Genomic DNA, 11,710 nt, shown 5'->3' on the forward strand with positions numbered 1-11,710 from the left:
ACGGGAGAGGCCGCAGCAGAGGGAGGCCCGCATACCACAAAAAAAAAAATAAATAAAAAAAATTAAAAAAAAATAAAAATAAAATAAAAATAACCTAAAACACATTTAACCTTACTAAAAGCACATTAAAAGAGATGCCATTTTAAAAAAATCATTAAAAAAAACCCCCACAAATTACACTAAAAAGCCTGCACATATGTTAAAATTTTACAGTGACTTTAAAATTCAGAAAATGAAGTAATACTAATACCTGTTTGGATTTTTTTTTTTAATGAGCAAAAGTCTACTTATGAAAAAATACTGTAGGATCACGGGGAGGCGACTGCATAAGCTCAAGCTCCCAGCGCTCGCAAGGAGCTTTCTTAAACCTGTGTGCTCTCCTAGAGCCGCCACTGCACACGGCGGTGGGTGAAACGAGCAGGGACGTCAAAGGCCTGACTGCCACTAGCCGTGTGTGGGACCTCAGGCAAACCTTAACCTCCGTGGGCCTCAGTATGTCTGTATCTGCACAGTGACAATCCTTCCTATCAGCGGTTTTCAATTTTCTTTTTCAAACAAAATCCTTCTTGGAAGGCTGCCATATGAAGCTGATGAGCTCAGAAGATGAGTGTGTATGTACAGGGGCAGGTGAAAGTGGAGAGGCTCTACTTCTCTTTTCTCTCAATTCCCCAAAACTCAAGTAGGCCCAAGGCCCTTACCCAGAATTCGGTGGAAGTAGGATCACTATTCTCAAAGTCTAATACTTCCTCTGACTTCATCTCCTTTTCATAGAGTAATTAAGAATAAGCGTCTACAAAGGAATTTTATTGGCCTTAAACTGGTTTTTTTTATTTTCTAAAACTTGGTATTAATATTTAAGTATGGATCAAAATATCTAAAATCTTTGATCAAAGAAAAGAGTGAATTTTATTTTTGGGGAAATGAGTCAGAAGAACAGACACAAGGACTTCAGTCATCATTTTATATTAGTCTGAATAGCTTCTTTTGTGTCCATTTGGTGCAAAGCCTACTTCTTCCATCTAAGATCATTTCAGATTGTTTGTACTTTGCAATTCTCTTCAATGAACCGTTACTTTTTAAAGCGAGAATAAAATGTTTTAAAGTCTCTGAGCTTACACTTAAAGGAGAGTGCTGCCAAGGCTGCCATCTCTGTCACCCCACACTTTCAGAATCACACATTAACTGCTGGTCGGGAAGAAGTCACAGAGCTCTCCCTGTCCCACCAACTGCCAGGGAGTTCTGAGGCTCAAACAGTTTGAAGCATTTAGGTTAAAAAGCACCTGCACTTTCAAAGCTGGTTCTGTTACCTTACTGACAGCTAAGAGCTTCTGTGTAAGCTGGGTGATGAGAGTAGGCACGTAGGGGATTATGGCTTCCTGCAGGAGGGAGAAACTTCTCATGATGGCTGTAAAATAGAAAAAGAGCAAAAACAAATAGTTCAGTTAAACTTCAGAATAAAACAGTGATTAGGGGAAGAAAAAAGTCCACTGATTCATTCATAAACTAAAATCTTAAGACTCTTAAACAACCCCCAGATAGCTCTCTACATTTAAAAATAATCTAAATTTCCCTCCCTTTTAAAATTAGGCCAACAACGGGCAACAAAATTTAGCTGGGAAGTGTTATTTCCAGAAGGCTTAAGGGACAATAAAAAATAACGAAGTGGCTAAAGAAGCAGACAAAGAGGAGGCAGGTGAAGTAGTGGGTGGACACAGAGCAGCAGGTGGAAGGGAGTCTCTTTGGAGTCTCCTTTACTTAGAAATCAGTGGCATGAAATTTTACCTCTAGCCTATTGGAAGTATGATCACAGCCTACCAGAAGCTGAAAGAAAAGGCCACTTGCCCATCTCCCCCCCAAAAGAGAGACTAGGAGCCTGAGAAAAATCCAAAAATACACATAAAGCTATGGAAGGCCCATATTACAGAATTAACTGCTCATTAACAGACACCTAAAAACACTGGGCATAGGAGAGAAATACATTATTAAGCTAAAAATATATGATGGCTACTTCTGCACAAACAGAATAGATGTTTACTAAGTAGAGCACCTACTATATGCTAGGCACACAGGATAGAAAGTTATCCTTTCTTGCCTCCTAAACTTTGCAGTGATGCCAAAGACTCACCCTCCAAGTAGCTAAGTGCTACCTATCCTGCACCTCAGCTTAGATATCACTTGCTAGAGAAAGCTGAGGGTTACAGGATGGATCAGCACCCCTCCTCTGGGCTGGCACAGAATCCTCACATTCATTCACACAACAGTATTTATTGGGAAGCTGTTACATACTGGGCGCTCCTGCAAACCCTAGGAGCACAGCAATGAAGACCACAGACCAGTCAGCAACCTCAGAGATATGGACATTAAACAAGAGTAGTTACACATCACTGTTGGGAGAAATACAGTGCTGAAAACAAACACACACACACACACACACACACACACACACACACACACCACACACACACACACCTAGATAGACAGACACAGACACAGACACACACAAACACACACACACACACACACACACACAGACACAGACACACACACACAAACACACCCCCCCCATGGGTCCTGACCAAGCCAGAGGCATTGGGAACAGTTTCTTTAAAAAGCATTGCCTATGAGTCATCCACCATGCTAGACTCTTGGAATGCAACCGCGAGTAAGACTAAGATTGTCCCAGAGCTGTTCCCAAGACACTCTCCTAATGGAGCACCTGGCAGATTGTTACAGCTGCCTGTGTCCTTGGCAGTATTTCTATGAAGGCAGGGTCTATCAAATACACCCAGGTTTCACACCGAGACCTAGCAGAACATGCCGTCAATAAATATTGTCTGAGCTCATCTTTGCCCTCAAGAATTTCAACCTAGGAAAAGAAAAAAGGAGTTTGCTACCTTTTCTTTAGTAAGAGGAGTTCTGTATCAAGTTAGGGTAAAATTTTTTCTGAAAACACCAACAAACTAAACTATTTTTCATTTAAAAATATCTAACCCTACCTAATGCTTGACAAACAGTATCTGGTTCACAGACTACATAACCTGACGTACAACGCAGAGTGTTCACCACCCCTGTAGTCTGACATTAGACACTTATAGTCTGTACACCAGGGAAACGGCCTACCTTTCATAATATATTCATTTTCTGAAGAGCCAGGAAGTGTGAGAGCTTTGAAAAGGTTTGTTAGCAGAATCTCAACAAACGGTGCGATTTCTGCAGCTGTAAAGCTATAGATGAAAAAACAGCTTTCAGTCACTACCAACTCTTGAGCTTGTCACTTTGGAACACCCTTCGCAACTACTAAATCACACTTCTTGGCATAAAGGCGAGCCATCTCCCACCACTGACAGTCGGCAGACAGCTTAGGAAAATACTACTTTTATAAGTGCTCATGTTAAGTTCCTAAGAAGGCATATCTGGGACCAAACACAATTAAACAAACCCCAAACCAGGCAAACCCAACACTGTCTACGGCTGTTGAGGTCATCCCTGGTTCACATCTGTCACCATCGAGAACAGAGCCCAGACTCTCAGTCAGCTAGCTTTCCTGGAGGTGGAGCAGGTTCAGAACTGTTTTCTGCATAAATTCTGGGCCTGAAGACAGGTACTGGCTGAACTCGCCTAAAGGATAACCTTTCAACCCTTAATTGGCCACTGAGCATATCTGTACTTCAAGTTCTTGATGAAGAAAAGAACCTAGAATGTTTTCCATCTCTTACCCAAAGCTCAGTTTCAAGAAATAACACTGTTGAAGAAAAGGCCTGAAAAACATGCAGACCACCCAATCCTCTGCATTTTATCCTTGGATCAGGCCACAGCAGTTACTGCCTTGGACCCTAGAGAATTACTTTCACTCAGCTGTGTCATGTCTCAGCACTAAATAAGATCACAAAAACAGCCAGGTGAAAATAACTCTGTTGTATGATGTTGCTATGAACAGGGCTACTACACAGTATTCCCGTAACAAAGGCCCACTTCTGAGATGCCTTCTGAATAACTTTTAATTTTAATCTCATGGACATTATGGACATTTTAACTCACCAAGTTTCTCTCTTTGCCTTGGCCGCTAGAGGACTCCACATAAAATCCACAAGTTTCTTTAACTACTGTACAGGATCCTCTGACACACTTCTGTTTATTAACCTCACACCCCAGTTATTTTCCTTTGCTCCAACTTCCTCCATTTAACTTTACTGTCATAATGTGTCTACTCTGCCATGCAGTCTCAAATCCTTTTGGAATGAGGCATCGTATAAATGAGTAAAATATACACATTTATTTTTCTAACTACTAATGAAATTATGAATATACTGAGATATCTCTGACCAGTACAGAACGGTCTTCACCCCAAGATGAAAAAATATATTGCATCAAATACTTACAGAGCGGCATTGTTAGGCCCTCTCATAGTAAACAGTCTCTCAAGAGCATGTGCTGCGTAAGTATGAACAACAATACTTTCAGCTTGAAGATGATTAATTAAGAGAGGAATAGAGACTAAAAGATGCTCTTTTGGTACCTGAAAAAAACAACAATATACATGCTGTAACTCACTGATGCTATCTTGAGTAAAAGACAGCTGTAAGAGAGTGACTTGCTGACTCTAAAAAGTATGTTTTTTTTCAGCCACTATTACAATGGAGATGATACAGGTGAAAAAATCAAAACTTCTACCTTCACATAATGGTTCAACTCACACTCACTTTTCCAATTCTCTTTCTCTGAGCATAAAACTATGGTTAGGGTAAAATAATAATATCATGGAGAAGCAGAGATTTCATTAATCTTAGAACCATACTTTTCACTAGCAAGTATTTCTTAGAAAAGTCATTCAAGCTCTTTGTGCCTCATTTTCTCTTCTTAAAAAGGGGGGGGGTGATGGCATAAACATAAGCATACTAATCTTCACTAAAAACCTCTAAAGCTTTAGCGTATCATTTAGTCTTTAAAACAGAACAGCTTCACAAGGTTGCATGTAACCCTGGTAGATACCTGTCAAAGACACATAAAAAGTATAAATCAAGAAACTGAAGAATCATCCAAAGGAAATAAACTGTGGCATATTCTTATGATAGAATACTACACAGCTATTAAAAATGAACTCTAACACATCTACTAAAAACAACGTTAGGCACAAAAGAAAACTAGATATGTAGACCAATACCTATAGTATGGTATCATTTAAATAAATAAAAAACTTAAACCTATGTAATACTATAGAATTTCTGTGGAAACAAACGTGTAAAGCCATAAATAATCACTTACACTAATTCATTCATTATCTCTGGGGAGAAAGAGAACAGAATGGGAATGGGGAGGGCGTGCCCTGGGTGCCTCCACTGTGTGTGTAGGCTTAAGTAATTATGGCCTGGAGTTAAGATTTGTGGTGGTTATGTATCATTAAATTATTCTCTATTCCTGCTTGTGTGTTTAAAATAATTTACAAGATGGCTGCAGGGTAATTTGGTGGAGGTATGGGAGGGAGTAAGACGAACTGTGCTGTTTTGTTTTCTGTCTCACTAAAATTAAAGTGACTTACAGTGTTAAGAATCAGAGGGATTATATAACTAAACAGCAAACAACAATCCAATTAACTTAGCAGAGGAGCTGAATAATATTTTTCTTATTTTTTTTGGCCACACCACATGGCTTGCAGGATCTTAATTCCCTGACCAGGGACTGAACCCAGGCCCCAGCAGTGAAAGCGCTGAATCCTAACCACTGGACCACCAGGGAATTCCCCTGAATATCTTCCCAAAGAAGACACAGAGATGGCTACAGGCACACGAAAAGGTGCTCAACATCACTAATCATCAGGGAAATGCAAATAAAAACCAAAATGTGGTATCACTTCACACCTGTTACAATGGCTAGTCTCAGAAAGACAAGAAAACTCCAGTGCTCTGCTGGTGGGAACATATATTGATGCAGCCAGTATGGAAAGAAGTATGGAGGTCCCTCAAAAAATTAAAAATAGAGTTACCATATGGTCCAGCAATTCCAACTTCTGGTTATTTATCCAAAGGAAACAAAAACACTAACTCAAAAAGATATCCACACCCCCAAGTTCATAGGCAGCATTAACAATGGCCAAGATTTGGAAACAAGTGTCCATCAGTGGATGAATGGATAAAGAAAGTGTGGAGTGCACACACACACACACAGATGGAATGTTATTCAGCCATAAAAAAAAGAAAATCTTGCCATTTGCGACAATATGTATGGACCTTGAGGGCATTATACTAAGTGAAATGGAGAAAGACAAACACCGTACATCTCACATGTGGAACCTTAAAAAACAAAACAGGAAAAAAAAAAAAAAAAAAAAACCAGAAAAACGAAGTCCTACGGAGAACAGATTGGTGGTTGCCAGAGGCGGGGAGTGGGTGAAATGGGTGACGGGTCAAAAGGTAAAAACTTCCAGTTACAAAACAAGTCATGAGGATGCAATGTACAGTGACTACAGTTAATGCTATACTGCATATAGAGAACCGATCTCAGAAGTTCTCATCGACAGAAAAAAAATTCTGTCAATGTGTATAGTGACGTGTTAACTAGATTTACTGTTATCATTTCACAATACATACAAATATGAATCATTATGTTGTATACCTGAAATTAATGTCAATAATTTCTCAATTAAAAAAAAAAGATGAGGCTCACTGAGGGAAGAGTAGATTGGAGTCTGCCCACTCTGGGGGGTGTCTGCTCACTGACAGGCACTAGGTGGTGGAATTTTTCTCTTTCATTCTCTTTGCTAAGGCCCAATAACTCAATGTGTATAAGTCAAATGAGGTGGGATTCCATCATAAGCATTAGCACCGTACTTGACAAACAGTAAAAACTTAGTAAATGTAAGCTACACTCTTTCTCCATCACAGCTAACTGTCAAAATGGTATTCAGCCCTGAAGTAGACAGAACTAATAGAATTTATCTGTCTTCCCTGGGGGGTGGCTGTTAATAAATTTCTATGTTGTGATCTTCAAACAGACAATAGCAGATAACTTAATGGTGGAATAATTGGTGGTTTAAAAATGCCCACAGTTATTTCCAACATAGGAAACGGAGTACTGCTGCACAAGGGGCAGCCCCAGGTGTGGGTCTGCTTTCCTTTCTCTGGTTCAGAGTGCTACAATTGGCTGGAGCGTGAATGTGACTGATCAAAATGGGGAATGATATGAAGATAAAGTTTTATAAAGGAGATTTATGTTGTAAAACTAAATACTTCAGGATCCACAAATTCTTATTCAGGGTTCAAACTATTTGGAAAATATATGAATCAAGAAATGAAAAATGTGAAGGGTATTTTGATTCTGAACATGTTTGGGGAGCTGTTGTGAAGAGCTTTAATAACAAGGAAAGGGTTGTGACCAAAAGACTCCATCAGTGACTTAAGGGGGTGGATACAGAGTCTCTGTGTACTTGCTGGACTGACTTTTAGCTTTTATTGGTCCAGTGGAATCAATAAAATTGATCGTGCCTGAGAACATATATAGGTAGATGAAATAATGTCTTCTACCATTAAAAAATAATAATAATCAGAAGGAAATTACAACATGTTTTCTAAAAATTAAGACCAACAATCAGATGGAAATATGGACAAAATATATGAATAGATAGTTCGCAGAAATGAAAATGGCCCTTTAAATGGAAAGATGGGGGGAGATAAATTGGAAGACTGGCACTGACATATACACACTACTATATATAACATAGATAACTAATAAGGAACTCCTGTATAGCACAGGGAACTCTACTCAATACTCTGTAATGGCTTATATGGTAAAAGAATCTAAAGGATGGATATATGTATAACCGATTCACTCTGCTGTACACCTGAAACTTAACACAACATTGTAAATCAACTATACTCCAATAAAAACTAAGAATAAATAAATAAACGGCAAGATTAGCTTTCAAACTCTAAGAAAAATACAACGTAAAACTACAATAAGATACCATTTCACATCTGTGAGTTTGGCAAAATGGCAAAATTCCAACATCTTTGGGGAAATAGGTGCTATCTTTTTTTTAAAAAAATGCAACATGATACAACCCCTACGGAGATTTGGCAAGATCTGGCAAAATTACATATAAGTTCACCCTCTAATCTAGTAATGTCACTTCTAGGAATCTATCTCAAAGTTACAATGGCAAAAACACTATGTGACACATAGAAAAGCTACTGTTTCAAATAATTAGCATTATTTAAAATAGTGAAAGTTAGAAAACACCCAGAACATCTACCTCTTGGGGGACTGGTTGAGTAAACCACAGGAGAGCCACCCAGAGTACTATGCTATTTAAATTTTAAAAAAAAAAGTGGGAACTGTGTAAATACTACCATGGAATGACATCCAGGTAAGTGAAAAAAAGCAAGGTGTCAGAATTCCCTGGTGGTCCAGTGGTTAGGACTCCAAGTTTTCACTGCCATGGGCCCGGGTTCAATACCTGGTCGGGGAACTAAGATCCTGTAAGCCACGTGGTACGGCCAAAAAAGAAAAAAAACCAAAGTGAAAAACAGCGTGTTTAGCATACTCTCTTCTGTGTAGGAGGAGGGGAAATACATAAATATATCTAGGACAATATTAGGTTATATTTTCAAAATTAACTAACGGAAACATAAACCAAAACTTGGTAAAAAATGGTTACTTTTAGGAAGAGAGAAGGAACAGGGAGGAAAGCTAGACCTTTCTGAATGTACCATGCCTGACTTTGGAGGTATGTAAAGTAGCCTTTCTCATGCCCCCCCAAATAAAACAAAACCCCACAAACAGATGAATCTAATTATTTATCAAGTTAATGGCAAAAATGCACAAAGAATAATTTCAAGTTGCTTTAAACATAGTATTTCTTGACTATACATGCCTAACAGGATAATATACGAAGGATATAAAAAACACAAAGAAACCAAACAGCATTCAGCACTATTACTTTAGTAATAATACTGGTATTATTTATTTTCTGGCTCTCTCCTATGAAAAAGCCTAAAACCAATTTCCCTAGCACCTAGATTATGGTCTCTAAATAAAATTTCCCACCTTCAAGTGTGGCTAGTTCAGGTCTGGGGCAGGAAATGTACAAGATGAACATGGAATATTCTGTCATATATGGAAGAAGGGAAGCTGTTAAAGGCTACTAAGTGTATGTCAAGAGGACACAGGAACCTACATAATGGGGCTCCTCCTGGCCAAAGAAGGAACAACTAGAGAGTCAAAAAATCCCTCATTTGTCCTCTGAAGGCTGGTAAGGCACTTAAACTCATTACTCTGAACTGACACAGGGGAAAAACACACAAACATCTATCCTGTTTTTCCCATTCAAGTTGGTAATTAAATAATCTATGAGGCAGTGGTGTTGGTTGTACAAAAGAATAAACATACTAAAAACCACACAAGTATACACTTAAAAATGGTGAATATTATATTAGTTTACCTATATCTCAATTAAAAAATGTGTCAATGATCACTCTTAACATCACTGAAAGTGGATGAGACACTGTACGTGTCCCAGTGAAATGAAGCAAAGTATACCAGTGACAAACTCTCGCCACCCCCCACCCACCAGAGGAATAAAATCTAATCAAGCCCCCAGATTTACCAATTTAGAAATACAGGGAACAGAGGAACAAGAGGTAAATCATACCACTGAGGATGCAATCAGCCAGAACTAGAATAAGAAACTCTGCAGGGTAAATGACTGGTTTCTCCAAAAAATGACATGAATAAGAAAGGGGAAGAAGGACCCCTCCGTTGTAAATTAGAAGACATGAGACATAATCAATCATAAGCAACGTGTAGACCTTGTTTGGATCCCAAATTTTAATAAAATCACTGTAAAACAGTATTTTAGAGAAACTGAGGAAAATTAATCATGGTCTGGCATCCTATTTTTTAATTAAAAAAATTTTTTTTTAATTTTATTTTTTTATACAGCAGGTTCTTATTATCTATTTTATACATATTAGTGTATATATGTCAACCCCAATCTCCCAGTTCACCCCACCCACCCCAACCCTGCTTTCCCCCCTTGGTGTCCATACATTTGTTCTCTACATCTGTGTCTCTATTTCTGCCTTGCAAACCGGTTCATCTGTACCATTTTTCTGGATTCCACATTTATGTGTTAATATACAATATTTGTTTTTCTCTTTCTGACTTACTTCACTCTGTATGACAGTCTCTACTGGCATCCTAAGTTCAGGGAGTTATTGTTAATTTTGTTAGATGTGGATATTGAACATGATTGCACAGTAGGAGGGAAGAGAAGCCAGTATACAATAAAACTCTTAAGAAATTAAGTGGCATATAACACATAAATGAAAAGCTACTTACTTGATTCCTAAAAATCATAATGTATTTGATACCATCAGCTTTAAGAACAGGAAATTCATTCACTATAAAAAAAAATAAAAAGTCACAGTTATTTTAGTGCTAAGGACTGTTAACTCCCAAATTAGTGACAACATTATCAGATTTTAAAAACATGGTTCTGATAAACAAAATGTCAAGTAATTAAAGCTTAGTTAATTATATAATGATCTACTACACAGCTATTAATACTGGTAAGTTTATAAATAATTTTATTTTTCCCCCTTAAAGTTTCATTACAAATGAACGTGTGTTACTTATGTAATTGAACAAAAATGATTTGGACCATGAAATAACGATAGTATCTTCTTCCAAAATTGAAGCTATTCTGAATCAAGAGCAAGTCTCTCTAGATGAGCTTGCACTAGTAGTGGGAAGTTAGTGAAAGGGATAAAATATCGGCCGATTGTTAAAAGCTCCTGAAGCTGAATGATAGTAACATGGAAGTTCTTTGTAATATTATCCCAACCTATTAGTGTATTTAAATTTTCCACAAAGTTTTAGAAGAATATCTCTTGATCAACATATTTTTGTAAACATATGAAAGTATCCTTAGTATTTATTAGTTTCAAGTACTTAAAATTTACTTCAATTTTTAAGGGTTCATTTTTTTTTTTTTTTTTTAGTTTTATTGGGTTAGCCAAAAAGTTCGTTCGTCCCTTAACATATTCTGGACAAACCCAAACGAACTTTTTGGCCAACCCAATATTTTATTTTTATTTTCTTTGTCGCCATGCAGCTTGTGGGATCTTAGTTCCCTGACCAGGGATTGAACCCCGGCAGTGAAGCATGGAGTCCCAACCACAGGACTGCCAAGGAATTCCCAAGAGTTCATTAAAAAAAAAAAAAAAAAAAATTAATCAATTATTTTTGGCTGCATTGGGTCTTTGTTGCTGCACGTGGGCTTTCTCTAGTTGCGGCGAGCGGGGGCTACTCTTCATTATGGTGCATGGGTTTCTCATTGTGGTGGCTTCTCTTGTTGCGGAGCACGGGCTCTTGGCATGCGGGCTTCAGTAGTTGTGGCTCGTGGGCTCTAGAGCGCAGGCTCAGTTGTTGTGGCGCATGGGCTTAGCTGCTCTGGGGCATGTGGGATCTTCCCATGGGCTTAGCTGCTCTGGCGCATGTGGGATCTTCCCAGACCAGGGCTCGAACCCGTGTCCCCTGCATTGGCAGGCAGATTCTTAACCACTGAACCACCAGGGAAGTCCCCCCAAGAGTTCATTTTTTAAATGAGAAGGAAAACAAAAACCAAAGTATAGGCTTCCCTGGTGGCGCAGTGGTTGAGAGTCCGCCTGCCGATGCAGGGGACGCGGGTTCGTGGCCCAGTCCGGGAAGATCCCAC

General features: G+C 38.6%; 1 protein-coding gene and 1 long non-coding RNA gene across 4 annotated transcripts in view; one reads left to right on the plus strand and one right to left on the minus strand.

The window, feature by feature from the left end:
• Nucleotides 1-6,323, plus strand: part of LOC114487597 (uncharacterized) — a 22,230-nt gene extending 15,907 nt beyond the window's left edge. Inside the window, exon 7 of the long non-coding RNA XR_008619317.1 lies at nucleotides 5,654-6,323. This is a non-coding gene — a long non-coding RNA (uncharacterized lncRNA). The remainder of the gene's footprint in view (nucleotides 1-5,653) is intronic.
• The window catches only part of CSE1L (chromosome segregation 1 like), a 42,831-nt gene that overhangs the window by 5,209 nt on the left and 25,912 nt on the right, over nucleotides 1-11,710 (minus strand). For all 3 annotated transcript variants that reach the window (XM_007100272.4, XM_007100273.4, XM_007100274.4), the window contains exons 14-17: nucleotides 10,333-10,394; nucleotides 4,380-4,516; nucleotides 3,121-3,224; nucleotides 1,308-1,405 (exon numbers count right to left, since the gene is read on the minus strand). In XM_007100272.4, the coding sequence (XP_007100334.2) occupies nucleotides 1,308-1,405; nucleotides 3,121-3,224; nucleotides 4,380-4,516; nucleotides 10,333-10,394 (401 nt within the window). The remainder of the gene's footprint in view (nucleotides 1-1,307; nucleotides 1,406-3,120; nucleotides 3,225-4,379; nucleotides 4,517-10,332; nucleotides 10,395-11,710) is intronic.

The sequence above is a fragment of the Physeter macrocephalus genome, chromosome 14, assembly GCF_002837175.3.
Source record: "Physeter macrocephalus isolate SW-GA chromosome 14, ASM283717v5, whole genome shotgun sequence".
Taxonomy (NCBI): domain Eukaryota; kingdom Metazoa; phylum Chordata; class Mammalia; order Artiodactyla; family Physeteridae; genus Physeter; species Physeter macrocephalus.